The sequence below is a fragment of the Bubalus kerabau genome, chromosome 7, assembly GCF_029407905.1.
Source record: "Bubalus kerabau isolate K-KA32 ecotype Philippines breed swamp buffalo chromosome 7, PCC_UOA_SB_1v2, whole genome shotgun sequence".
Lineage (NCBI taxonomy): Eukaryota > Metazoa > Chordata > Mammalia > Artiodactyla > Bovidae > Bubalus > Bubalus kerabau.
Window position 1 is genome coordinate 102438513 of NC_073630.1, and position 27070 is coordinate 102465582.

Consider the following 27070-nt stretch of genomic DNA (forward strand, 5'->3'; position numbering starts at 1 on the left):
ACACTCATCACCCATCTCTCAGACAGTTCCTGTGACGTGTCTTCTCCTCGGGGAGATCCTAACCAAACTACCTGAAATTTCCTTAGTCACTTAAATCAAAGACATCAGTTTGATTATGGAGAATTTGTGAGTCTTCATCTATATGAGAAAACCCAACACCAAACTTCTGTAGAAGAATCTTTCAAGTAAATATCTGCAGGTTGTACTTTTTTCACTTATCAAACTGGCAAAGACTGAAAGATCTGATAATACCTAATGGTGATAAGGCCCAACCTTTGGGCTTCCCTGGTGGCTCAGACAGTACAGAATCTGCCTGTAGTGCAGGGGACCTCGGTTCGATCCCTGGGTTGGGAAGATCCCCTCGAGAATGGAATGGCAACCCACTCCAGTATTCTTGCCTGGGAAATCCCATGGACAGAGGAGTCTGGTGGGCTACAGTCCAGGAGGTCACAAAGAGGGCTGAGTGACTAACACTCCAGTTATTTAATCACTAAGTTTTTTTAGTTCTCATCTTCCAAATTTTCTGCACCATTTTACATTTTACTCCAACCCGTTTTACCTTTTTTCTCTTGGTCTTGCTTATTCGTTCCTTCTTTTGCTGGACCATCTTCCTGCCACTTACATATACGCAGGAACTATGTTTCATCCTTGTCTCCCAACAGTAATCTTAATCTGCTTCCTACGTCTCACACTGTTTCTTGCTTTAGGGTATAGCCATAACTTTAAGAAATGAGTGCGATATATTGTTCTAAAATTTGCCTTTAAAAATTCTTATCTATTCCTTAACAACTTAAAAGTAACTTATGCTGATCCCTTTCAGCATTAACTATCAAAATAGGAAGACACAGAAATAAGTGACTCACCAATTGTATAAATAACTTCAACATCATCCATCTGGGAATCAGTTATGCTGTTCTTGGCTTCACCTTTCACTTCCCCAAGGAGAAAACCTTCCTAGGAGGATAAGAATAAGCAGTATATGGAAAACACCAATAGGATTACCATTCAGTCACTTAATTAACCGGTATTTCCCAAGACTTTTACAACATGTGCAAGTGTGTGCTACCAACTGGGGCATACTCAAAAGACCAGGTGCACTCTGGTTTACATGGGACACATGACCAGTTTTAAAAACATGGGTAGAAGAGACTGTAAATACCACTGTGACTTTAGCACTCTTGGAAGCACAAAAGGCTTAAAGCCAGAAATGAGAGCACAATGTTTGAGGAAGGAGGAGCAGCACAGTTAGCATTAAAAAGAAGACTCCCATTTGTAAGTGAAAGTCGCTCAGCTGTGTCTGACCAGCTGCATCTGACACTTTGTGATCCCATGGACTGAGCCCACCAGGCTCCTCTGTCTGAATTCTTCAGGACAGGATACTGAAGTGGGTAGCTGTTTCCTTCTCCAGGAGATCTTCCCAACCTAGGGATCGAACCCAGATCTCCCACATTGCAGGTGGATTCTTTACTGGCTGATCCACCAGGGAAGCTCCATTTGTAAGGAATGCTTACAAAGAGTCTGCCTGCCAATCCCAGAGACATGGGTTCAATCCCTGGGTTGGGAAGATTCCCTGGAGAAGGAAAATGGCAACCGGCTCCAGTATGCTTGCCTGGGAAATCCCATGGACAGAGGAGCCAGGCAGGCTACAGTCCATGGGGTCGCAAGAGTTGGATACAACTTAGCGACTAACCCACCACCCATCTGTAAGGAAATCATCATAGGTAGAAGGAACAGTGCCAATAATCGACCATCCCAAATGACTAGGGGCATCAATGGCACGGGCTTCTGAGAGTCAGTGGTGGCTTCTATGCTATGAAATGACACAGGATAGGCTTTTTAGATTAAGAACTGTGCTCATAATTAATGATTTGTAAATCAATATTAGAGTCTGCTTTATAAAAGAGGAGCCTGGTTCTTTTTAAGATGTAGGCATTTTGCCAAAACAGCAGTGACTTCTGTGAATTTCAGAGAATTCAATTATTTCTCTTGATACATTTAGAGACAAAATGTGCTTGATAATGAATTTTTAATCTTTATAGTTAAGACTACTTTTAAAAATTCATTAAAAGAAGAATGCAAAGCAATGTTTCCACAATGTGAGTCTTCATTAGAGTCAAAGGGGAACAATCCAGAACTCTACCCTCTAGTGTTCTAGGCAAAGCCCTGGAAAAGAGACAGCAGAAGACAATACAACTACCCAGAAAACCACCTTTTAAAGGCTTTAGGAAAAAAATCTGAGAAGCAAAGCCCTAACAGTATGGTACTTTGCAAGTGCTAATCCTTTAAGCTACACAGGATTAGACCCATTCTGTTTATATTTACACTAACATATTTGAAGATAATTTCCACAACCACACGTATTTTAAATCATCATATATTTGCTCTATGCTAGGTGTTAAGCTACAATGTAATTTAAATTTGCATACACGAAAGCTATCAATTCCAACCTTGTTAGTTAGTTCAGTCGCTCAGTCGTGTCTGACTCTTTGCAACCCCATGAATCACAGCACCCCAGGCCTCCCTATCCATCACCAACTCCTAGAGTTCACTCAAGCTCACATCCATCAAGTCGGTGATGCCATCCAGCCATCTCATCCTCTGTCGTCCCCTTCCCTCCTGCCCCCAATCCCTCCCAGCATCAGGGTCTTTCCCAATGAGTCAACTCTTCGCATGAGGTGGCCAAAGTACTGGAGTTTCAGCTTCAGCATCAGTCCTTCCAACGAACACCCAGGACTGATCTCCTTTAGGATGGACTGGTTGGATCTCCTTGCAGTCCAAGGGACTCTCAAGAGTCTTCTCCAACACCACAGTTCAAAAGCATCAATTCTTTGGCGCTCAGCTTTCTTCACAGTCCAACTCTCACATCCATACATGACCACTGGAAAAACCATAGCCTTGACTAGATGGACCTTTGTTGGCAAAGTAATATCTCTGCTTTTCAATATGCGATCTAGGTTGGTCATAACTTTCCTTCCAAGGAGTAAGCGTCTTTTAATTTCATGGCAATCACCATGTGCAGTGATTTTGGAGCCCCAAAAAATAGTCTGAAACTGTTTCCACTGTTTCCCCATCTATCTGCCATGAAGTGATTATTAGGATTGCGCCAAAAACCTATTTTGGAAAAGACAAGCCTTTATTACAAAATGAAAGGCACAAAATTTAGCGGAAATCACAACACTCGCAACAGCATGATATTCTCTAAACCCTATTAGCAAGTTACTAAACACTTCCCTGGTGGCTCAGACGGCCAAGAATCTGCCTGCAACGCAGGAGGCCTATGTTCGATTCCTGGGTCAGGAAGATCCCCTAAAGAAGGGAATGGCAACCCACTGCAGTATTCTTGCCTGGAGAATACCAAGGACAGAGGAGCCTGGCAGGCTATACAGCCCATAGGGTCGTAAAGAGTCGGACACCACGAACGACTCTTAGTGAACGACTAACACAGAGCACTTAGTCTCTATGACACTACTTCTCGGGCTCAAAGTTTTACAGTGGTTTTTAGTTTCATAAATATAAAAGTTTTAAAAATAGGCTCTAGTAAAAAAAAAAACAAAAAAACAAAAAAACTACTTCACTACTTAACTTTATCTAGAGGTTTTGAACCTAGGCAAAGTGTGAAATCAGCATTTAAATATTTAATATTGGAGGTTATACTTAAATGTTTATAAGCGAAAGCTGAGGCTATAGCTTAATAAATTTGACACCAATGCAAACAAGTCAGATACCCGATATACATCTTCTCCGCGTACTAAGACTGACGCCAAAATAGCCACCGGTGGATCATCCATCTTTCCTTTACAAGCCATCCATTTGAGCAAACGTACCCAGCTGCGGCTCCGCAAGGGAAACACCGAGTTGTCTGCGAAAACTACGGTCGGCAGCGAGGACCGAGTTAACCCGTAACGTTCCGAGCCGCGGGGGGAACGCTGTGTGAACTTTCTATTCCTTCACGACCGAGTTCGACCAGAAAAGGGGGACTGCCGAGAGACACGCGGGCAAGGCACGGAAACGCACTGGTTGCGAGAGGGGAGCTGACCCTGGTGAAGGCATCTGGCATCTCTAGGACCTCCCAGGAGCGAGAGAAGGCAGCTCCGACGGCAGAGAGCCTGGGCGTCGGCGGCGGGGAGCCCACGGGCGGGACCCGAGCAGCGGCGGCCCGGAGGTCGCCCAAGCGCGGGGGGTTCGGGGGGGGGTGCCCTTCCGAGGCGACGCCGGATCCCGCCTCCGCCCTCGGCTCACCGTGTCCGAGTCGGTGTTGAGGTGCTGGAAGGCGAGCGCGCCGAGCACAAATCCTGAGAGCACCGCCGACGTGCTTTCGCCCTCCATGCTTCCGTCGCCGTCGCGCGGCCCCAGGGGGCGGGGAGTGGGCGGGGCCGAGTGAGGAGGCGGAGTCGCTCGAGGAGGCGGGCCTGCGCCTGCGCATTGGCCACGGCGCTCTCCGCGGTGCCGCGGGCCGGCGGGCGACGCTCCGGCGCCCTCTGGTGGGGAGGCCGCGGTCAAGAGGTTGTAACTAGTGCTCAGGTCCGTCTTTCCGGGTGTTGGGCAACCACTCTGCTCAGAGCCAGGAATAGCGCCTCAGTAGCTTGCTAACTGCTACTCAGGGGCCCTGGCATACAGCGAAAGTATGGAAGATGAAAACAACTGACAGAATAGAAGCATTGCCTAGTGGCATAATATCACAATGGAAATGCCACGTTTGGAGTTTTCACAGAGTCAGATGCTGCGCTTTACCATTTGAAACTTCTAGAATACTAACGACAATGTCAGAGAATGTCTCTTCTAGAACTCTCTAGCGATGTTCCATCTCGTGGAGTGAGGGAGAGGGATGGATTTCTTTGAATGTTTGCTTTTAGAAAATTGAGGACTCAATTCAAAGAATATACAGACTGTTTAACCTTGTTCTGACAAGTTCAGTTCAGTTCAGTTCAGTTCATTCGCTCAGTCCTGCCGACTCTGCCACCTCATGAATCGCAGCACGCCAGGCCTCCCTGTCCATCACCATCTGCCGGAGTTCACTCAAACTCACGTCCATTGAGTCGGTGATGCCATCCAGCCATCTCATCTAATGTCGTCCCCTTTTCCTCCTGCCCCCAATCCCTCTCAGCATGAGAGTCTTTTCCAATGAGTCAACTCTTTGCATGAGGTGGCCAAAGTACTGCAGTTTCAGCTTTAGCATCATTCCTTCCAAAGAACACCCAGGGCTGATCTCCTTTAGAATGGACTGGTTGGATCTCCTTGCAGTCCAAGGGACTCTCAGGAGTCTTCTCCAACACCACAGTTCAAAAGCATCAATTCTTTGGCGCTCAGCTTTCTTCACAGTTCAACTCTCACATCCATACGTGACCACTGGAAAAACCATAGCCTTGATTAGACGGACCTTTGTTGGCAAAGTAATGTCTCTGCTTTTCAATATGCTATCTAGGTTGGTCGTAACTTTCCTTCCAAGGAATAAGCGTCTTTTAATTTCATAGCTGCAATCACCACCTGCAGTGATTTTGGAGTTCAGAAAAATAAAGTCAGCCACGCTTTCCCCATCTATTTGCCATGAAGTGATGGGACTGGATGCTATTATCTTAGTTTTCTGAATGTTGAACTTTAAGCCAAATTTTTCAGTCTCCTCTTTCACTTTCTTTTTTTTTTAATTTTATTTTTTAACTTTACAATATCATCAAGAGGCTTTTTAGTTCCTCTTCACTTTCTGCCATAAGGATGGTGTCATCTGCATATCTGAGGTTATTGATATTTCTCCTGGCAATCTTGATTCCAGCTTGTGCTTCTTCCACCGCAGCGTTGATCATGATGTACTCTGCATATAAGTTAAATAAGCAGGGTGACAATATACAGCCTTGACGGACTCCTTTTCCTATTTGGAACCAGTCTGTTGTTCCATGTCCAGTTCTAACTGTTGCTTCCTGACCTGCATACAGGTTTCTCAAGAGGCAGGTCAGGTGGTCTGGTATTCCCATCTCTTTCAGAATTTTCCACAGTTTATTGTGATCCACACAGTCAAAGGTTTTGGCATAGTCAATAAAGCAGAAATAGATGTTTTTCTGGAACTCTCTTGCTTCTTTGATGATCCAGCAGATGTTGGCAATTTGATCTCTGGTTCCTCTGCCTTTTCTAAAACCAGCTTGAACATCTGGAAATTCATGGTTCACGTATTGCTGAAGCCTGGCTTGGAGAATTTTGAGCATTACTTTACTAGCATGTGAGATGAGTGCAATTGTGCGGTAGTTTGAGCATTCTTTGGCATTGCCTTTCTTTGGGATTACTGATAGTTATAAACATGCTGATGACCATTTGATAAGGGTGCTGCAGAAACCAGTAATCAAGAAATCAAGCACCACAGTCAGAGAGTTGGAGAACTCAGGTTTATTACGCTGGCAGGCCGAGAGGAGTTAACACTCCAAACTCTGAGCCCTGAACAAAGGGATTACAGAGTTTTTACACACAAACTATAGTGGGCATCACTAGCTGCTAATAGGCTGGTTTAAACTAAGGGGTTTACACACATGGGAACAGTGGTCAAGATGGGGAGGGGGATGCCTGACCTTTCCACAGAAGGCATGATTAAGCAGGTTTGCAGGGGCTGGACAATTGGGAAGAGCAGACAAGGATGAGTGAGATAAGCTCCAGTTCCTAGTATTGCAGGTCCCCACTTTCTGAGACTACGTGACCTACATGATCCAGACTTTGCAAGGGGTAAGCTGAGTTACAGAGGCAGAATGAGCAGGAGGTTATTTAAAATTTTAACTTGCCATCTTCAAGGGGAGTAGGAAGATTATGAATTAACAATTTTCCACACATGATATGTAAAGCTATGGTTTTTAAATGAAAGCTAGCTATATATCCGACTACTGAATTAAATTAATATTGCTTGTTTCTGGGTTTTGTTGTGTAGTAGCCATATTTGACTAACATAATGAAGACATCTATAGGATTAAAAGTTATGTTTTTTCTCTAAAATTAAGTTTCTTGCTGTCATTTCAGCGAAGTCACTGTTAATACAAAAAGATTTTCACTTAAGTCGTGTTTTATAGGTAGTAATGATCTAAAGGATTAAAAACTTTTTTAAAAGTTTGTCCAAGAGAATGAAAGTAAACCGTCACATACAAGAGCGAGTGATTTTTGACCTGGTTGCCAAGACAATTCACTGGGGAAGGACAGGCTTTTCAATAAATGCAAAAAAATGTAGGTAAACCCTTACTTTTTGCCATATACAATAATTAGCTCAAAATGAATGAAATACCTCAATGAAAGACCTAAAACTAGCATTCTTAGAAGAAAACATGGGGGGAACCTTCATGACAGTGGATTTGGCCATGATTTTTTGTAAATAACACCAAAGGAAAAAAAAGATGAATTTTATTTACTCATCAAATTAAAAACTTTTGTCCATCAAACGACACTATCAGGAGCGTGTAAAGGCAACCCACAGAATAGGAGAAGTATTTGTGAATCATGTATCTGATAAGGGATTACTATCCAGAATATATATAAAGAGCTATAATTCAATGACAGCAGAAAAAAAATTAGCAAAGGACTTGAGTAGACTTTTCTGTAAAGAAGATGCACAGGTTTCCCAGGTGGTGCTGCTGCTGCTGCTAAGTCGCTTCAGTCGTGTCCGACTCTGTGCGACCCCATTGATGGCAGCCCACCAGGCTCCCCCGTCCCTGGGATTCTCCAGGCAAGAACACTGGAGTGGGTTGCCATTTCCTTCTCCAATGCATGAAAGTGAAAAGTGAAAGTGAAGTCACTCAGTCGAGTCCGACCGTCAGCGACCCCATGGACTGCAGCCTTCCAGGCTCCTTCGTCCGTGGGATTTTCCAGGCAAGAGTACTGGAGTGGGATGCCATTGCCTTCTCTGGAGTGGTGGGCTAGATAGCTTTAAGGATGGGAGCTAGTTTCCAGAAAGAGGAAGCCTTGATTAGAGGATTGAAGCTTTTAGCCCCACTCCCGACTTCTTCTCTGGAGAAGGGAATGGCAACCCACTCCAGTAGTCTTGCTTGGAGAATTCCAAGAACAGAGGAGCCTGGTGGGCTACAATCCATGGGGTCGCAGAGAGTTGGACATGACTGAGTGACTAACACTGACTTCTTAAGTGAGAGGGGCTGGAAGTTGAGTTTAAATCACTACTAGGTGACGATTTAATCAACTGTGCCTAAGTAATGAAGCTACCGTTAAAACTAAAGAATGGGGTTCCAGATTAAAGACTTGAATGTCAGGCCTAAAACAATTTAACTCGTAGGAGAAAACATAAGCGGTGCACTCTTCGACATCAGTCTCAGCAATACCTTTCTAGATACTTTTCCTCAGGCAAGGGAAACAAAAGCCAAATTAAACAATGGGCTCCCTCATCCCCAGACTGTTTTACCCACTCCTGTGTATTAGATTTTGGGTCTCCAGCCTAAGGAAGGATACCGTTTTGTCAAATTTTCATGTTGATTTGTCTGCCTGGCTATTGATTGCCGCAGGCCATGCTAGGTCAGGTTTCCCATTCAATTCTTTGCTTTCCAGCTTTTAAGAAGTTCGTCCAAACTGGGCTAAATTGAGCAGACTTGTTGGGGGCATTTTAATGTTTTGGGACCATCAGGGGGTCCATCTGGTCCACCCAAGCTCGGACAGTGTTCCTTTTCTCAGCTCTATCAATGTACATTTTATTCATCCCACTTCTTAATAACCACCTGAAGATTTCCACCTTATGGGGTCCCTTGGCTCTTCCCTCTGCCTTCCCCCATTTTCTTCTTCACTAATTAAAAGTCTCTGAGATGCCTTGGTATAGGAGCCTCATGCACTGCAGCATCAACATCTTGGTGAAGCCCTAACATGGGCTGCAGTTAGATTGAGAGAATACCGTATAGAAATGGAAGAGTTGATGCCTTCTCATTTATATCTTATTGCTTTAAAAATGCTTATATATTAAAGGTATCGACCTTGTCTGTCAAATATTGAAAGTATTTTTTTCCCAGATTGCTTCTAACTTTTACATGCCTTTAAGGTAAACTATTTTAATACGGAAGCTCTAAAGCTTCTATTCATATCCTTAATCTTTCTGTCTAAGGTATCATGTTTAGGAAGACCTCCCTGTGTCATGATTAACAACCATAAGTGTTGAATAAGAGGCAATTACTGATTAAGACTAATGCCATTTGCTGAATGGAACCCTAGCAGAGATCATTTACCAAGTCTAAGCACTGAATCCATACAAACAATATAATTGCTTTAAAAAGATTTTAAATGGTCATTTGCTTCTTTCTGCACTAACTGTGAAAGCTGGAGCAAGAGAAAATACAAGATGAGACTGAAACATTTATTTAGTGCCAGAAAATAAAGATGGATTCAAAGAATGAGATAAACATGTTGATCTGACATAGAAGTCAGGTGGAAAGGGCTGATACTGACCACATCTGAGGTGAAATATCAAAATAAATAACAAGAGTAATAAATTATGTCCCATTGAAAAAAATAAGAATCTTTCAGTCCATACTGATACAAATGAGTTGATGAACAAATAAATGGGCTAAGAGAAAGCTCTTCCTTACAGTTGCAAATCAACTGAAAAATGGAAAAGAAATCAGAAAATTAGAAAATCCCTTTTAGCAACTATTATCATCATCATCATAATTGATATAAGGCAGCAGATACTAAAACTAGTGGGTTAAGTTTGACTAACCGCTATTTATGTAGTGACTGAGTAGGAAATGGAAACCCACTCCAAAATTCTTGTCTGGGAAATCCCACGGAGAGAGGAGCCTGGTGGGCTACAGACCACACGGTTGCAAAAGAGTTGGACACGACTTGGTGACTAAACAACAACAGCAATGAGTATTTCCACCAAAGATATTTATGAATGACAGGAGGAAAAATACCTTTACAAACACCATCTTAATCAAATAGTTGAAGTTAATGTCACCAGTTAAGAGGCCAATCAGCATCAGATGCCTCCTGGTACAAAGCTCTGATAAGACATCTGTTCGGCCATATTCTTGCTAAAAGTGAATTTTTCCATGAGACATCAAACTTAAACAGAAGAGCATTTTATAAAAAATGGACCTGTATTCTTTATAAATGTCAATGGCATGAAATACAAAGACTGAGAAAACATTCTAGGTTAAAGAAAAACAAAGAAACAGGCAACCAAATGCTGCAAGGAATAACCTGAAATGACAGGGACAACTTGGCTCAAACAATGTTGAAGTATTGATGAAAAGAATTTTACCTGATTTTATTCTGCCTTCTTTATAATTATCATGGGCTTCCCTGGTGGCTCATATGGTAAAGAATCCATCTGTAATGCAGGAGACCTGGGTTCAATCTGTGGATTAGGAAGATCTCCTGGAGGAGAGCATGGGAACCCACTCCAGTATTCTGGCCTAGACAGAGAAGCCTGGTAGGCTCCAGTCCATGGAGTTGCAAAGAGTTGAGTACAACTGAAGCGGCTAAGCACAGCACATAAATAGCATATGATAACTCAGGAAACCTTAAGTAATAGAGCAACTCTGAAACTGCCACTTCAAGAACTATTTTTAGAATTTACAAATAGATTTCCTCATTACCTAGATTGCTTAGCACTGAACACACTTGAATAATAGTTTGTAGACGTTCTGGTCAAATTGAAACTTTCCCTGTCTTGAAATTTTGTTTAAAAAAAAAAAAAAGCATGGATTTTATTTTTCTCAGTCTGAGGATTTCTTTAATATACTCTATACATTTTCAAAAAATTCATTTTACAGGTGAAGTACTTAAAGAACTACACAAGATATATTCATGACATTTCATGGATCAGAAATATCATCCATATCATTCTGAGTCCCCAAACTTAGAAGATAAGATGATGTATTATAATACCAGAATAGGCTAAAATTTCTATAAAAAGCAGTCTCCCTTCAGCTCAAGTTTTAGCTCCCTATAACTCAGATAGTAAAGAATCCACCTGCAATGAGGGAGACCCGGATTCAATATCTGGGTCTAGAAGATACTTGGAGAAGGGAATGGCTACCTAATCCAGTATTCTTGCCTGGAGAATTCCATGGACAGAGGAGCCGAGTGGGCTACAGTTCTTGAGGTTGCAAAGAGTTGGAGAAGATGGAGTGAATAACACACACACACACACACACACACACACTGATATTATAATTTTTACATCTGAAATCCCCATCAAGTCTTTGAAATTCTTTTAGGAAGGCTCATAAAGCTTGGCATGATTCCTATTCTGATGGATTCCTCCTAGATGCTTTCCAATCTTGTCAAGTATTTTCAAAGCATCATTTTGTTAGAAAGTTAAAATAGGAAAAAGGAGTCCAAAATCGCGGTGGCTAAAAGACAAAGAAGGGAAAAGCCGGTGAATATAGAACAAAGGAAGGTCTGAGGACCATAGTGAGGACCTCAGGTAAAACAAACAGCCCTCCTGGCTAGCCCAGTTTACATAGGGCAGTCTCAGGGGGAGGAGAAAAAACACGTAAACAGAGGAGCCTAAATTGAGCTGGGGGCGTCTCTTCACATATTTTGGGTCAACCCGCCCTCATGCCTCATGCCTCGAAGATGTATTTTCTTTTGCTTGCCAAAAAAAAACTGAGCTGTAACATGGAGATGTAACACTGGTCTGTTCATTGCTTCACATTTTTGCTGCGGCAAGACAGAACCGAGGAAATTACACACTCCCCCTACAATTTCAACAATGTATGTCCAATAGGTACACAAACATATGTTCAGCAGGTACACAATATGTTTCCAAAAAGAACATTACCATTACCTTACCCTTCCTTGGTGTACCACCAGGAGATATAAGAAAAGATACCAGCAGAAGTCAGCCTTAGAACATACTAGGAAAGAACATAGATCCTAATGATGTTTCCTAGCACCAACACACACTCTTGCTTCCCAGTTGTATTTGTTGGCTAGGGCTACCATAACAAAATACCACAAGACTGGGTGGCTTAAATGACAGAAATTATTTCCAGTTCTGGAGGTTGGAAGTGCAAAGTCAAGGTGTCAGCAGGATTTTTCTTTTCTGAGGTCTCTCTCCTTAGTTTGTAAATGGGTGCCTTCTTGCTCTGTTTTCTCATGGTCCTTCTTTTGTGCATGAGCATCCCTGGTCTCTGTGTATCCAAACTTTCTCTTCTTGTAAGGACATCAGTCATTTAGATTAGGGCCCACCCATCCTAATGAACACATTTAACTTAATACAGTCACAGTCTTGAAGTACTGGTTTTTAGGGTGTCAACATAAGCATTGTGGGGACGTTAATTTACTCCACACCACCAGCCTGATGCATTTAGGACTCCAGATATCTAGTTCACTGGAGATCTGATTCTAAGGCTCCTTAAATAGTCTCTGTGAGAAGATGACTTCCAGAAGTAGAAAGCTTTCTCCTGTAAAAAAATTAGTAAACAGAAGCCTCAGTTAAATATAGTCCAGAGACCAGGAGGGGGAGCTCTCACACCCTGTGGCAATAAGCAAGCCCAACAAGAGGAAGAAAGACCTTTCTTTCCTGGGAAGGACTCAGCGTATGAAAAGCCCTGGGTGCCTTGTTTATGATTGCCCTCCAAACGGCCTTTTCCTCTGATAAAAATGTTCTCCTTCTCTTGCTGTGTTGGGGCTTCCATGTGGCTTGCCATGGCTGCAGATTCTGAATTGCAATTCTCTACTGATCTCAAATAAATACATCTTCACTGGAGAAATATCTGGCAGTCTGCTTGTTCCATGCCAAATATTTTATGTATCAAGAAGATGACATTGGCTATTGTCAAAGATAAACAAAGCTGGATATTCATTAAAGGAGTAAAAACAGACTTTACGTAGTAATTATTATCATAGGAGAAGATCCCCTAGAGAAGGAAGTGGTAACCCACTCTAGTATTCTTGCCAGTGAAATCCCATGGACAGAGGAACCTGGTGGGCTACAGTCCATGGGATCAGAAGACTCAGACATGGCTTATTAACTAAACCACCACCACCACCACCACCATAGAAGATAAGACCTTAGCTCCACTCCAATTTGTGCAGCGGAAGAATGAAGAAGTATAAAGGGCTGAGAGGGGGCTGAAGCAAAGGCAGGAAAGTGAAAAATTACTGGAAAAGGGTAAGAAGATTGGTCAATATAAATATGATTTTACCTGGACTGCTAACTGGCATTTTCTTGAAATGAGGCCTCTACCCTTCCAAAGGAGGCTTTGCTGGCAGTTCAGCTGGTAAAGAATCCACCTGCAATGCTGGAGACCCCGGTTTGATTCCTGGGTTGGGAAGATCCCCTGGAGGAGGGCATGGTAACCCACTCTAGTATTTTTGCCTGGAGAATCCCTATGGACAGAGGAGCCTGGTGGACTACAGTCCATGGAGTCACAAATAGTCAGGCACAACTGAGCGACTGAGCACATAGCACCCTTCCAAAGAGACTGGGAGACAGATCAGTTCAGTTCAGTCAGTCGTGTCCAACTCTGCAACCTCATGAACTGCAGCATGCCAGGTCTCCCTGTCCATCACCAACTCCTGGAGTCTACCCAAACCCATGTCCACTGAATCGGTGATGTCATCCAACCATCTCATCCTCTGTTGTCCCCTTCTCCTCCTGCCCTCAATCTTTCTCAGCATCAGGGTCTTTTCAAATGAGTCAGCTCTTCCCATCAGGTGGCCAAAGTATTGGAGTTTCAGCTTCAAAATCAGTCCTGCCAATGAACACCCAGGACTGATCTCCTTTAGAATGGACTGGTTGGATCTCCTTGCAGTCTAAGAGACTCTCAAAAGTCTTCTCCAACACCACAGTTTAAAAGCATCAATTCTTTGGCACTCAGCTTTCTTTATAGTCCAACTCTCACATGACCCTATCTTTCCTGATGATTACATTTTAAAGGAACCGTTTTCAGGTCCTTGAGAAAGATACTCAGATTGTAGGAAACACAAATACGTCTAAAAGGGATAGAGGAAGGATTTATAATTGTAAGCTCTTTTAAGTAAATGCTCTAAGAAAGGGAGGTCGCTCCTCAGCTTTTCAACACCGAAATTCAAGGGCAGCTGGGGGGCATCCCAGGGACATGGCCTTAATCAGGTAGAAGCTATGAAGTTTGTTCAAGTGTCCTAGTGCATGAGTTTGGATGGAGCCTTTTGTGCCAAGAGTTTTTGCAGTTCTCAGTATAATTATCTTTCTCTCATGACCTTTGGATCAAGACCCATGATCTGACAATGGACTTTAACATCCTTAAATATCATTCTTAAACAATCAAAGTGACTGCAAATCTTTCCAACAAATGGACTTTCCAACCACTGGACTTTGAAACTATTGCATTAACTGACCATAGAACTCTCTAGAATATTATCAGCTCCCCACTTCTGCACGCCTCAAGTGTACTCCAGGCCTCCATTAATTAGCTCCTATTACTGTTATCTCCAGAGCCTTAAAGAAACCCAAGAGACATCAAGAATAGAAAGAGACAAGGGACTAATAATGAAAGCTATTATCTAATTATTTTCTCACAAAGTCATATAGAGACCATTATGTGATTTATTTAACACCATTCAGGGCATTTATCCTCCACAATCAGACCAAAAAATCAGACAGCAACTTATACCTTAAACTGGACATTTTTGTCTCCTCCATGAGAATTCCTGGGACATTTCTTCCTGTGATGACCTCATCAAAATGCAACTTATAATTTAGACATAATTTTGGAGAACAAGACTTCCTATTTCAGCTGCCAAGGTTTCTTTTAGCTCCAGGAAGCTACCTTGTCCAAGGACCTGCCCTTTCTAGGGTGGCTGACATTTAACTGATTGTGCAGGGTTATAAGGGCCATTTTGGCTCAATGAGGGATAACTCTTGTGGGTTATATATGCTCCAGAGCTCCCTGTGGCTTTGGTTGGGCTGAGGCTTTGCCAAGTCTGCATGACTGTTGGATTTCACCTTCTGCCTAATCCTTTTCCCCTGCACCACTCTCCAGCCTCCCAGGTGTTGGTGTTACTGAGCCAAACTTGGGTTTACTCCCCCATGGCTTTTAGGGAAGGATTTTTAAAGGCAACAATAGGGGTGAGGGTCAAAAGTATCTGATCAGCTTGTGGACATTCTTCTGATTAACTGGTGGTAAAGTAACAGGGTGATGTTTTGGGAAACTTAATCATTAGTTTTCTGCTTTCAACCAGTCTGGGATCTACATGGGTCAGCTTGTAGTCACCATCTGCCACCAGGTGGGGGGAATCTCAGTTTCTGCAGAACAACTCCAAGGTATGCCTCAGATTATTATCTACATCCCTTCCAGAGGAACTAGGGGTCCTGTGACTCTGTTGTGACTGAACTGTTGTGTCCTGACTGTTTTTCCTTTGTTTCTCTATTCCCTTGATTCTCTAATTATTAACTGCTTGAGTCTGCTCTTTGGAACTTGGGGAAGGCCTAGGAAGCTAAGAGTTTTCTACAAACAAGAAGTGGGGGACATGGAGGAGCTTTTGTACCCAGAAGGCCCTGCAGGGTCCTGCTTGGTTTCACTGATCCTTGATAAATGCCCTATAGACCAAACTTCATCTCAGTGGTGGCTGTCAAAGAACCCACCATATATCAGTGGTCAGTTGGACTTTCCAAAAATACTCAAGCAAATCCATTTTATCAGGATGATAAACTACCAGGAGAGGTCTGAAACACTGGTTTGTGCAAAGATTTTTGACCTGACTACAAGTTCTTGAACAAAAATCTGCAATACATAGTTTAACCCTGACTGTGACTCAAACTGGCTAGTCCTAGGCTGACTAGAGAATTGGTTATAAAAGTAGGTTCAAAGAAATTCTTATGATAGTCATGATTACCATTACACTTTTTGCCTTTCTCTGTTGTCTGATGTACAGATACTTAATGTTCCTATAAAGTCATTATCCCAGCTCAGTTCAGTTTAGTTCATTCGGTCAGTCGTGTCTGACTCTTTGCGACCCCATGAACCGCAGCACGCCAGGCCCCTCTGTTCATCACCAACTCCCAGAGTTCACCCAAACCCATGTTCATCGAGTTGGTGATGCCATCCAACCATCTCATCCTCTGTCTTACCCTTCTCCTCCTGCCCTCAATCTTTCCCAGCATCAGGGTCTTTTCAAATGAGTCAGCTCTTTGCATCAGATGGCCAAAGTATTGGAGTTTCAGCTTCAAAATCTGTCCTGCCAATGAACACTCAGGACTGATCTCCTTTAGGATGGACTGGTTGGATATCCTTGCAGTCCAAGGGACTCTCAAGAGTCTTCTCCAACATCACAGTTCAAAAGCGTCAATTCTTCAGCACTCAGCTTTCTTTATGGTCCAACTCTCACATCCACACATGACCACTGGAAAGACCATAGCCTTGACTAGACGGACCTTTTTTGGCAAAGTAATGTCTCTGCTTTTTAATATGCTGTCTAGGTTGGTCATAACTTTTCTTCCAAGGAATAAGCGTCTTTTAATTTCATGGCTGCGGGCACCATCTGCAGTGATTTTGGAGCTCAAAAAAATAAAGTCTGACACTGTTTCCACTGTTTCCCCATCTATTTCCCATGAAGTGATGAGACCAGATGCCATGATCTTAGTTTTCTGAATGATGAGCTTTAAGCCAACTTTTTCATTCTCCTCTTTTACTTTCATCAAGAGGCTCTTTAGTTCTTCTTCGCTTTCTGCCATAAGGGTGGTGTCATCTGCATATCTGAGGTTATTGATATTTCTCCCCGCAATCTTGATTCCAGCTTGTGCTTCCTCCAGCCCAGCATTTCTCATGATGTACTCTGCATATAAATTAAATAAGCAGGGTGACAATATACAGCCTTGATGTACTCCTTTTCCTATTTGGAACCAGTCTGTTGTTCCATGTCCAGTTCTAACTGTTGCTTCCTGACCTGCATACAGATTTCTCAAAAGTCAGGTCAGGTGGTCTGGTATTCCCATCTCTTTCAGAATTTTCCACAGTTTATTGTGATCCACACAGTCAAAGGCTTTGGCAGAGTCAATAAAACAGAAATAGATGTTTTTCTGGAACTTTCTTGCTTTTTCCATGATCCAGCGGATGTTGGCAATTTGATCTCTGGTTCCTCTGCCTTTTCTAAAACCAGCTTGAACATCTGGAAGTTCACAGTTCACATATTGCTGAAGCCTGGCTTGGAGAATTTTGAGCATTACTTTACTAGCGTGTGAGATGAGTGCAATTGTGTGGTAGTTTGAGCATTCTTTGGCATTGCCTTTCTTTGGGATTGGAGTGAAAACGGACCTTTTCCAGTCCTGTGGCCACTGCTGAGTTTTCCAAATTTGCTGGCATATTGAGTGCAGCACTTTCACAGCATCATCTTCCAGGATTGTGTCAAAAAGCAGCCCTTATGGACAATTTGTTTCCTTTAGAAGCTGACATTGACCAAAAGGGTGAAATGGAGAATTTCTGATGAGAAAAGGGTACAATTCTGGTTTACCCAAAATAGAGTGCCAACAGAAAAACAGCAGGTGTTTCACACTACAGAGAAAGCTCTCATGGCTTTTCAGAGCAATGATTCTCCAAATGCTAGAGCAGAAACATCTTGGACGCTGTTATATATGCAAATTCTCCAGCCCCACCTCAAACCTAAGACATCAGAATTTCAGATGGTGGAGCACAGCACTCAGGGCCTTAACAACATCTCCAAGTGCTTGCAGTAACATTTACAAACTGTTCTTCAAAAGAATCTGCAAGTAACTGAAATTGTTTCCCCCCTCAGGACTCAGTCAACATGTCCCAGGGTAGACTCCTGAATGGGCCCTCAGTGATGCTTTCCACTCAGATGACTTAAATAAAAGAAACTTTGTTGTTGTTTTGCTGTTTAGTTGCTAAGTTATGTCTGACTCTTTGTGATCCCATGTGATCCCATGTCCACCAGGCTTCTCTGTCCATGGGATTTCCCAGGCAAGAATACTGGAGTGGGTTGCCATTTCCTTCTCCAGAGGATCCTCCCAACCTATGGATTGAACCTGCATCTCCTGCATTGGCAGGTGGATTCTTTACCACGGAGCCCCTAGGGAAACTCTAATAAAAGAAAATAGAGCCCATTATTTCTAGACTATCTTTTTTCTTCCCATCTTGTCTCCCCCTTTATATATTCGCTTTTTACCTTTGTTTAATTTTAACCAAGAATGAACTCCTAATATGCCAATTAAGTGAAAGTCTCTGAATTAGTCCCAAGAATTATTTATTGATTTCTCTGAAGTTACCATTTTGAGCCTGAAAGAGCTAAACTGGGATTGCCAGACTAATAATATAACCTGGACCAGCTTGCAACCTTCCAATGGTGAGTTTAATGTATTTGATACTAGGAGCAACCACGTCATTTTTTTAATTTTTAAAATTTATTTGTTTATTTATTTTGCTGTTCTGGGTCTTGGTTGTAGCATGCAGGATCTTCAGTTGCAGCATGCAGGATTTAGTTCACTAACCAGGGGTATGAAATGTGGGCCCCCTGCATTGGGAACACAGAGTCTTACTGGACTACCAGGGAAGTCCCTTCCTTGACTATAACCATAGTCTATGGTTAAACTTTTATCATTTTGTATTGCTTGACTGCTTTCCTTTCTGCATTTTTTCATTTTTCTGATTAAATTTGCTCTTAGGAATTCAGGGAAGGCGTAGGAGGCTGAAGCTTTTCTGCAAACAAGAGGCAGGTGATGAGGAAGGAGGAGGAGTCTGTCCCCTGGAAGACCCCTGCCGGGCCCTGCTCGGTTTCCACTGGGCATTTAGGAGGGAGAGTAAGAGAGTACCGAGGGGTAGTCACCAGGGGGCTCAAGTGGAGTCAGCAAAGTGAAAAATTACAAAGGGTTGATCAGCATAAATATGATTAGGCAAGTCATGCCTGCTAGCTTGCTAGTATCCGAAGTTGGGTTCTACCTTTCCGCAGAGACCAGGAGACAGTCCCTTCCTTTCTGATAATTACATTTCAAAGAAGTGGCTTTCAGGTCCTAGAAGAAGATACTCCTGAGTTGTGGGAAATACAAATATGTCTCAAAGGGACAGAGGAAGGCTTTACAACTGTAAACCATTTTTAGTAAACGCTCTAAGAAAGGTAGGTCAGGAGTCTATCATCAAGCATTGTTGGGACGGGGACTGAGTTGCCTCAGGGAGCGATCTTAGGGAGCTTTGTTGTTGTTGAGTCACTCAGTCATGTACGACTCTTTGCAACACCATGAACTGCAGCACGCCAGGCTTCCCTATCTGTCACCATCTCCTGGAGCTTGCTCAAACTCATGTCCATTAAGTCGGGGATGCCATCCAACCATCTCATGGTCTGTTGTCCCCTTCTCCTGCCTTCAATTAGGTTGCTAAAAGCTGTATAAAAGTTTGGTGGAGTTTCCTCCTGCAGGAGTTTGAATGGAGTGCTCCAGGCCAAGAGTTTTTGCAGTTCTCAAAGGTTTTAGTCAACCAAGTCCTTTTTTCCTAGAGATGCAGTGTTGTCAATTGGAATTTCATTCCTGGGAACCTATTTCACACTGCAAATATATCAGAACTAATGAAGACATGAAGTAGAAGTAAACAAATGGAAAGGTTTGCTTTTATAAACATGAATTAACAAAATACACTATTTAGTTTATAATCACAGAAAATGTTTTGAAGCACTTACCTGTGAGGCATACTGTTGAGAAGCTCCCACATCAGTGGTTCTCAAATCACTTAAGAATCACCTAAGATTTAGATTTATTTCATTTAGATTTTGCTTATTATTTTAAGTAATGAATACATCATTTGATAGAAATTTAACCATGTACATAAGTAGTGCTGATCTTTTTACTATTCCTGTCCCCCGAGACTCCCTGCATCCCTTGAGCATCTTTTAGAGATTGGTTCCTAGGCCTCAGGACAGAGCTAATGAATTGAAACCATCAGAGATGAGGCCCAGGCAGGGGCAGTTTTGAAGAGGTCATTCTGATTGTCCTCAAGTTTGTAAACCACTGCTTTACAGAAGATTATATGTGATTTATTTTTATTTTTTAAAGGGTACTCTTTAAAAAACATGTATTTATTCACCTGGCTGTGCTGGGTCTTAGTTGTGGCATGCGGGATCTAGTTCCCTGACCAGGAATTGAACTCAGGGCCCCCCGCATTTGGAGTGTGATGTCTTAGCCACTGATCCACTGGGGAAGTCTCAGATAAGTGCTTTTATTATCCACATTTTAGAGTTGAGGAAACTGAAGTTACCTCAGAGGGTGGAACCCTACTTCAGTATGCCTGGTGTTCTTGACAAAAGAATGCCACGGGAACAGACATACACACACGGGTAGAATGCCATGTGACCCTCAAGGAGGAATGGGATGATACAAACACAAGCCAGAGAAGCAGATTGCAGGCAAAGCGCCAGAAGCTAGGAAAGAGGCACAGACAGGCTTTCCCTCCTGACTCTCAGAAGGAACCAGCCCTGCCCTGCTGAGTCTGGACTTCTAGCCTCCAGAACTGTGAGACAGAGAGTTTCTGTTATTTAAGCCAACTGGTTTGAGGTCATTTGTTAAGGCAGTCCTAGCACATTAATACACTTCCTAAAGCAGAAGATTACTCTGCTGTTAAAAAGCCTCCCTGTGTAAGCCACCTCATCTCCTACTGCCCTAAAGCACAATCTTTCCTCCAATCTCTGCCAAGATCATGCTGTTTCTCTATAAAATTTTATTTTCTTATATCCCTGCTTTAGTCTGTTCAGGCTGTTATGGCAAAAATACAATCAACTAGGTAGTTTATGGACAATAAACATTTATTTCTCACAGTTCTAGAGGCTGGGAAGTCCAAGACCACAGTGCCAAAAGATCTGGTGTCTGATGAGTTCTTCTCACTGTAACCTCACATGGCACAAGAGATGAGCTGGCTTTGTGGGGTCCCTCTTGTAAGGGCTCTAATCTCAGTCTTGAGGGCTCTGCTCTCCTGACTCAATCAACTCCCAAAGGCCCCACCTCTTAATGCCATCACCTGGGGATTAGGACTAAAAATATGAACTGGCTGGGGCACACAAGCATTGAGTCCATAGCAATCCCTTTCACATTTTCTCTACTGTCTACAATTTGTATTCCACCTATTGGAGCTCTGTGTTCTTCTTGACTCTTTCCATTGTAGAAAGTTATTTTTCTTTTCTTTTCTTTTTTTTTTTTTTTTTGGCATGCAGAATCTTAGTTCCCTGACCAGGGATCGAATCTGTGCCTCCTGGCATGGGCGTGTGGAGTCTTAACCACTGGACCAGCAGGGAAGTCAGAAAGCTATTTTTGCTCTTCTAGAACTTTTTAATCAATATCAATCACTTTGCTAAAATCTGAGCATCCTACAAATAGGGATTATGTATCTCTCTGCCTAACCCCACTTTATTTTCAATCTCTAGAATAGGTCTAGATGAAAGTTAACACTAAATAAATATATGTGGGAATAAATACTTTGGTACTTAATTATTGACTGTTGGGCTAGTTAGGTGTTTCTTATTGTTTTTTTTTTCTTTCTTCTGTAAGAGTTTAAGTTCTTGGAGGGCAAGAATCTTGCCTTACATTTATACTTTCTTTGTATTCATGAATTCACTCTTATTGAGTGTGTGTGTGTGTGTGTGTCTGTGCACATGCACTCACTCAGTTGTGTCTGACTCTCGGCAGCCCCATGGATGGTAGCCCACCAGGCTCCTCTGTCCATGGGATTCTCCAGGCAAGAATACTGGAGTGGGTTGCCATTGCCTTCTTCAGGGGTTCTTCCCAACCCAGAGACTGAACCCCCATCTCCTGCATCTTCTGCATTGGCAAGCAGATTCTTTACCGCTGGCGCCCCCTGGGAAGCCCTCAGTCTTACTGATACCTGCTTTAAGTCAGGTACCATGCTAACTTCCAGTATTCTTGCCTGAAAAATCCCATGGACAGAAGAGCCTGGCAAGCTACAGTCCAAAGGGCTGCAAAGAGTTGGTAATAACTAAGCACACACATGCTAACATGCTAACACACATGCTAACTACTGAAGGTCATTGAATAATAGAACACAGTGTCTGCTCTAATGGAATTTATAATCTAGTTGGAGACAGAAACATCAAAGACATAATCTTTCAGTTCAGTTCATTCACTCAGTCATGTCCAACTCTTTGCCACCCCATGAATCGCAGCATGCCAGGTCTCCCTGTCCATCACCAACTCCCGGAGTTCACTCAAACTCACGTCCATCAAGTCGGTGATGCCATCCAGCCATCTCATCCTCTGTCGTCCCCTTCTCCTGCTGCCCCCAATCCCTCCCAGCATCAGAGTCTTTTCCAATGAGTCAACTCTTCGCATCAGGTGGCCAAAGTACTGAAGTTTCAGCTTTAGCATCATTCCTTCCCAAGAAATCCCAGGGCTGATCTCCTTCAGAATGGACTGGTTGCATCTTCTTGCAGTCCAAGGGACTCTCAAGAGCCTTCTGCAATACCACAGTTGAAAAGCATTAATTCTTCGGCGCTCTGCTTTCTTCACAGTCCAACTCTCACATCCATACATGACCACAGGAAAAACCATAGCCTTGACTAGATGGACCTTTGTTGGCAAAGCAACGTCTCTGCTTTTGAATATGCTATCTAGGTTGGTCATAACTTTCCTTCCAAGGAGTAAGCGTCTTTTAATTTCATGGCTGCAGTCACCATCTGCAGTGATTTTGGAGCCCAAAAAGATAAAGTCTGACACTGTTTCTACTGTTTCCCCATCTATTTCCCATGAAGTGATGGGACCAGATGCCATGATCTTCGTTTTCTGAATGTTGAACTTTAAGCCAACTTTTTCACTCTCCTCTTTCACATTCATCAACAGGCTTTTTAGTTCCTCTTGACTTTCTGCCATAAGGGTGGTGTCATCTGCATATCTGAGGTTATTGATATTTCTCCCGGAAATCTTGATTCCAGCTTGTGCTTCTTCCAGTCCAGCGTTTCTCATGATGTACTCTGCATAGAAGTTAAATAAGCAGGGTGACAGTATACAGTCTTGACGTACTCCTTTTCCTATTTGGAATCAGTCTGTTGTTCCATGTCCAGTTCTAACTGTTGCTTCCTGATCTGCATATAGGTTTCTCAAGAGGCAGGTCAGGTGGTCTGGTATTCCCATCTCTTTCAGAATTTTCCACAGTTTCTTGTGATCCACACAGTCAAAGGCTTTGGCAGAGTCAATAAAACAGAAATAGATGCTCTTCTGGAACTCTCTTGCTTTTTCCATGATCCAGCTGATGTTGGCAATTTGATCTCTGGTTCCTCTGCCTTTTCTAAAACCAGCTTGAACATCTGGAAGTTCACAGTTCACATATTGCTGAAGCCTGGCTTGGAGAATTTTGAGCATTACTTTACTAGCGTGTGAGATGAGTACAATTGTGCGGTAGTTTGAGCATTCTTTGGCATTGCCTTTCTTTGGGATTGGAATGAAAATGGACCTTTTCCAGTCCTGTGGCCACTGCTGAGTTTTCCAAATTTGCTGGCATATTGAGTGCAGCACTTTCACAGCATCATCTTTCAGGATTTGAAATAGCTCAACTGGAATTCCATCCCCTCCACTAGCTTTGTTCATAGTGATGCTTTCTAAGGCCCACTTGACTTCACATTCCAGGATGTCTGGCTCTAGGTGAGTGATCACACCATCGTGATTATCTGGGTCGTGAAGATCTTTTTTGTACAGTTCTTCTGTATATTCTTGCCACCTCTTCTTAATATCTTCTGCTTCTGTTAGGTCCATACCATTTCTGTCTTTTATCGAGCCCATCTTTGCATGAAATATTCCCTTGGTATCTCTAACTTTCTTGAAGTGATCTCCTATGTGATGACATAATTACAATTTGGATCAACACTTTGTAGGAAAAATTTAGAAAGCTAGAAGCAAGGATAACTAAGGTATCTACTCCCCCTAGTATTGGGATTAGGAAAAATCTTCTCAAGGATCTAGAAGGGAGGAAAGCGGTCAGGGAAAGAACCAGTGCCCAGACAAATATCAGAGGTAGAAGTCCTGACCAAAACTTAGGGAAAAGATTATGTGAACTGAGAGAGAAAACAAATATGTATTTCAGAAACTTATTTTGACTCATCTGAGATGAGTCTCTTTATTCTGGAAAATCACCTGAATGAACCCTTTGATTACACAAATTTTAAACAAGTAGTTACCCTTTGTTGAAAGAAGAAAACTGAAAGAAAAACAAGCATGTAGATTTTTATTTTGTATTGGGTTAGAGCCGATTAACAAACAATATTGTGATGGTTTCAGATGAACAGTGAAGGGACTCACCCATACGTAGTATACATGTATCCCTTCTCCCCCAAACTCTCCTCGCAAGGGATACAGATGTTTTAAACATAAGTCTTAATCAGTACTTGAACTCTAAGTAGATGTAGATAACTGAATCTGCATACTGAGGCTCTTTTGCTTCGGTGGTGAGAAATGTTTCTTGATTTTATTTATACCTAGAGTTCATGGTTACAGCAAAAGGGGCTTACCTTGGAGAGATGGGTGTGGGCTTATTAAAGAATTGCTTGCAGGAGATCCAGAGCTTTTGCCCCAGGGTAGAGGAGTCAGAGTTTTCACTTTATACTGGAAGAGACAGTAATGAGGAACAGGACTGAACTTGGCACAACCCAATCTATACGGGAATGTTGATATTATACACATGACTCTAAGACTGCTGCTGCTGCTAAGTCACTTCAGTCATGTCCGACTCTGTGCGACCCCATAGACGGCAGCCCACCAGGCTCCCCCGTCCCTGGGATTCTCCAGGCAAGAATACTGGAGTGGGTTGCCATTTCCTTCTCCAATGCATGAAAGTGAAAAGTGAAAGTGAAGTCGCTCAGTCATGTCCGACTCCTAGCAACCCCATGGACTGCAGCCCACCAGGCCCCTCTGTCCATGGGATTTTCCAGGCAAGAGTACTGGAGTGGGGTGCCATTGCCTTCTCTGGACTCTAAGACTACATAACCCCAAATATGCTGATGCTTGCTTTCAAAATGACTGCTCCAATAGCAAAGTGGAAAATGGATTGGGAGGGGCCATAGCTCTTTCTGTGTTATTCCGTATTTATGGACCTCCTTAGTTAATTTCTTCACATGCACTGGATCATTTTACTCTTCTTTAAATTTCCAAAATTCATCATAATATCTGGCATATACATAGTAATACCTCCATATTTGTTACTGAATGAATGGACTTTTTCATTAGGAGATTATTTTAAAAGTCACTGTGTAGAATATGGAGTAAGACATCCTCAGATTATCAGAACTCAGAAATAAGAACATCCTTTGAGAATGAAAATAATGTACATGTATATATTTCTTTGCTAGCCTTTTTTTTTTCCCCTTGAGTACTTATTCCCATTTTTTTCCCCCCACAATGCTTTGAGAGGATGAATGAAACTATGCAGAGTCATTGGTAGGAAAAAAAAATAACATACATCAGGAAGAAAAAAAAACAAAACAAAACTGGTCAATGTGTTACCAAAGAGATGTGAGGAATGTCCATGAAGGTGACTAGAATAAATTTCCTAGAAGAGCGACTAGAAAATGACTAACATGAAAGGAACCTGTGACCTCGCTGACTATTAAGAAACCTGTTTAAATAAAGAAGGCAGGGAGTCCACGTGGGACCAGAAAAAGGAAAGAAACCAGAGAGGCTGACTTGGGTGTCATTGTGTAGCTTGACCAGAGGAGGGAATGGATGGTGGTCTCTCATCTTTCAGCCTCGCAGCAGTGATTCTACTCCGGGTTTCTCTTGGCCCTGGATGAAAAAACTTTCTACACTCTACGGCTCTCATTTCTTTTGCTTGTGAATTTGGCCTTCTATCTCTTTGACACAGTGAAGGAAGAGGCACTAGATTTTGAAGAGGTTCTGTCTTCTAGAAAAATACATACAAGACCATACATGGCCTTTGGCATTCTGAGTCATAGCTCAGTCTCCTGTGAATTTGATTGTTATGAACAGGCCACAAAAACTTAACCAAATCAAGCTTTTGATTTTAAAGCCAAGGGTCATTTTAGCTATCTCAAAAAGAGATGATCAACGTTACGGTGGTGGTGGGTCCCACATTTTGATATTCTGTCTCATCCTCTCTAACCCCATTGGAGTCCTAAGGAGGAACCTTACTCCTCAGGGTAGTCATTCCTAAACACGCTTGCAAAATCTCTGCTGTGGAATCATTGGTGTGGCTTTGACTTTAGGAGGGCTGGGGAGACTGGTATTTTCTCCAGTCATGGTATTTTCATGGAAAAACATGGTATTTTCCAAATAGGAGTCATGGAGAAAATGCCCTCTGGATACACTTTTGTAAAGGCAGGTCAATAGGAAAATCTAGGAGGCTGAAGCTTCAGTCAACAGTAAGCAAGCTGTTTGTTAGTAAAAGAGTTTTGGGGTCCAGTTGCTTTCTGCGCAAAAGCCAATAAACAGGCCAGGTTGGTGGGAAGTTTTCTTTATTTCAGATGGTGGCAACTGGAGGGGGAGGGTGGCAGACATCTGTCTGAAGGAAGGCTGACTCCCCTACACTGCTGACAAGCAGGGGGTGAGAGCTTTTATAGACAGAGTGGGAGCAGTGGTATTGGGGGGCAGGCGTTTGCTACATGCAGAAATAGCATAGTCATCTCTAACAGTCGTCTTCAAATTGGCCTGACCAGTGTCATCTTGATTGTGTTAGGTACAGTTAATCTTCAGTTCCAGGGTCCATTTGTTCCTGCTTCTTTGAGGTCAGTTCTCAGAATTGTGGCAACTCATGTCCTGAGTACAGTCTGGTCATCATGTAGTTAACTTCTCCACCTGATTTTTAGTACCTGTAAGACAGCTCATAGGATATGGCTCAGAATATTCTCTATAACCCTTGAGAAAGAACCAAAGGTCCTTGACTCTGCTTAATGACAGCATTATTATTGTTTAGTCTCCTTTGACTGTTTACATTTGTTTCAGCATTTCTAATTTCTCTGATTAAACTTACTCTTTGACTAAAGCTTTCCACTGACAAAAGACAGGCAGAAGACATGGTGGGGGGTAAGGACCACAGAGTCCTGCTCCAGTTCATGATGTTCTCTTTAATTCATTCAACACACATATGTAGGTGAACCATCTGCTTTTTAAGGTCTTTAGAGACAGATTCATAGGCTGGGTTTTCCCTGGTTCCAAAGAATACTTCCTCTG

General features: G+C 42.6%; 1 protein-coding gene across 7 annotated transcripts in view; it reads right to left on the reverse strand.

The window, feature by feature from the left end:
• The window catches only part of ABRAXAS1 (abraxas 1, BRCA1 A complex subunit), a 257244-nt gene that overhangs the window by 14486 nt on the left and 215688 nt on the right, over positions 1-27070 (reverse strand). For 4 of the 7 annotated variants that reach the window (XM_055588976.1, XM_055588972.1, XM_055588977.1 and 1 more), the window contains exons 1-2: positions 4240-4372; positions 864-954 (exon numbers count right to left, since the gene is read on the reverse strand). In XM_055588976.1, coding sequence (XP_055444951.1) covers positions 864-954; positions 4240-4326 — 178 coding nt within the window. In that variant the 5' untranslated portion in view covers positions 4327-4372. Of the gene's footprint in view, positions 1-863; positions 955-3725; positions 3747-3824; positions 4030-4239; positions 4373-27070 lie in introns of those variants that run through there. The other 3 variants (XM_055588973.1, XM_055588978.1, XM_055588974.1) reach the window with 3 other exon arrangements.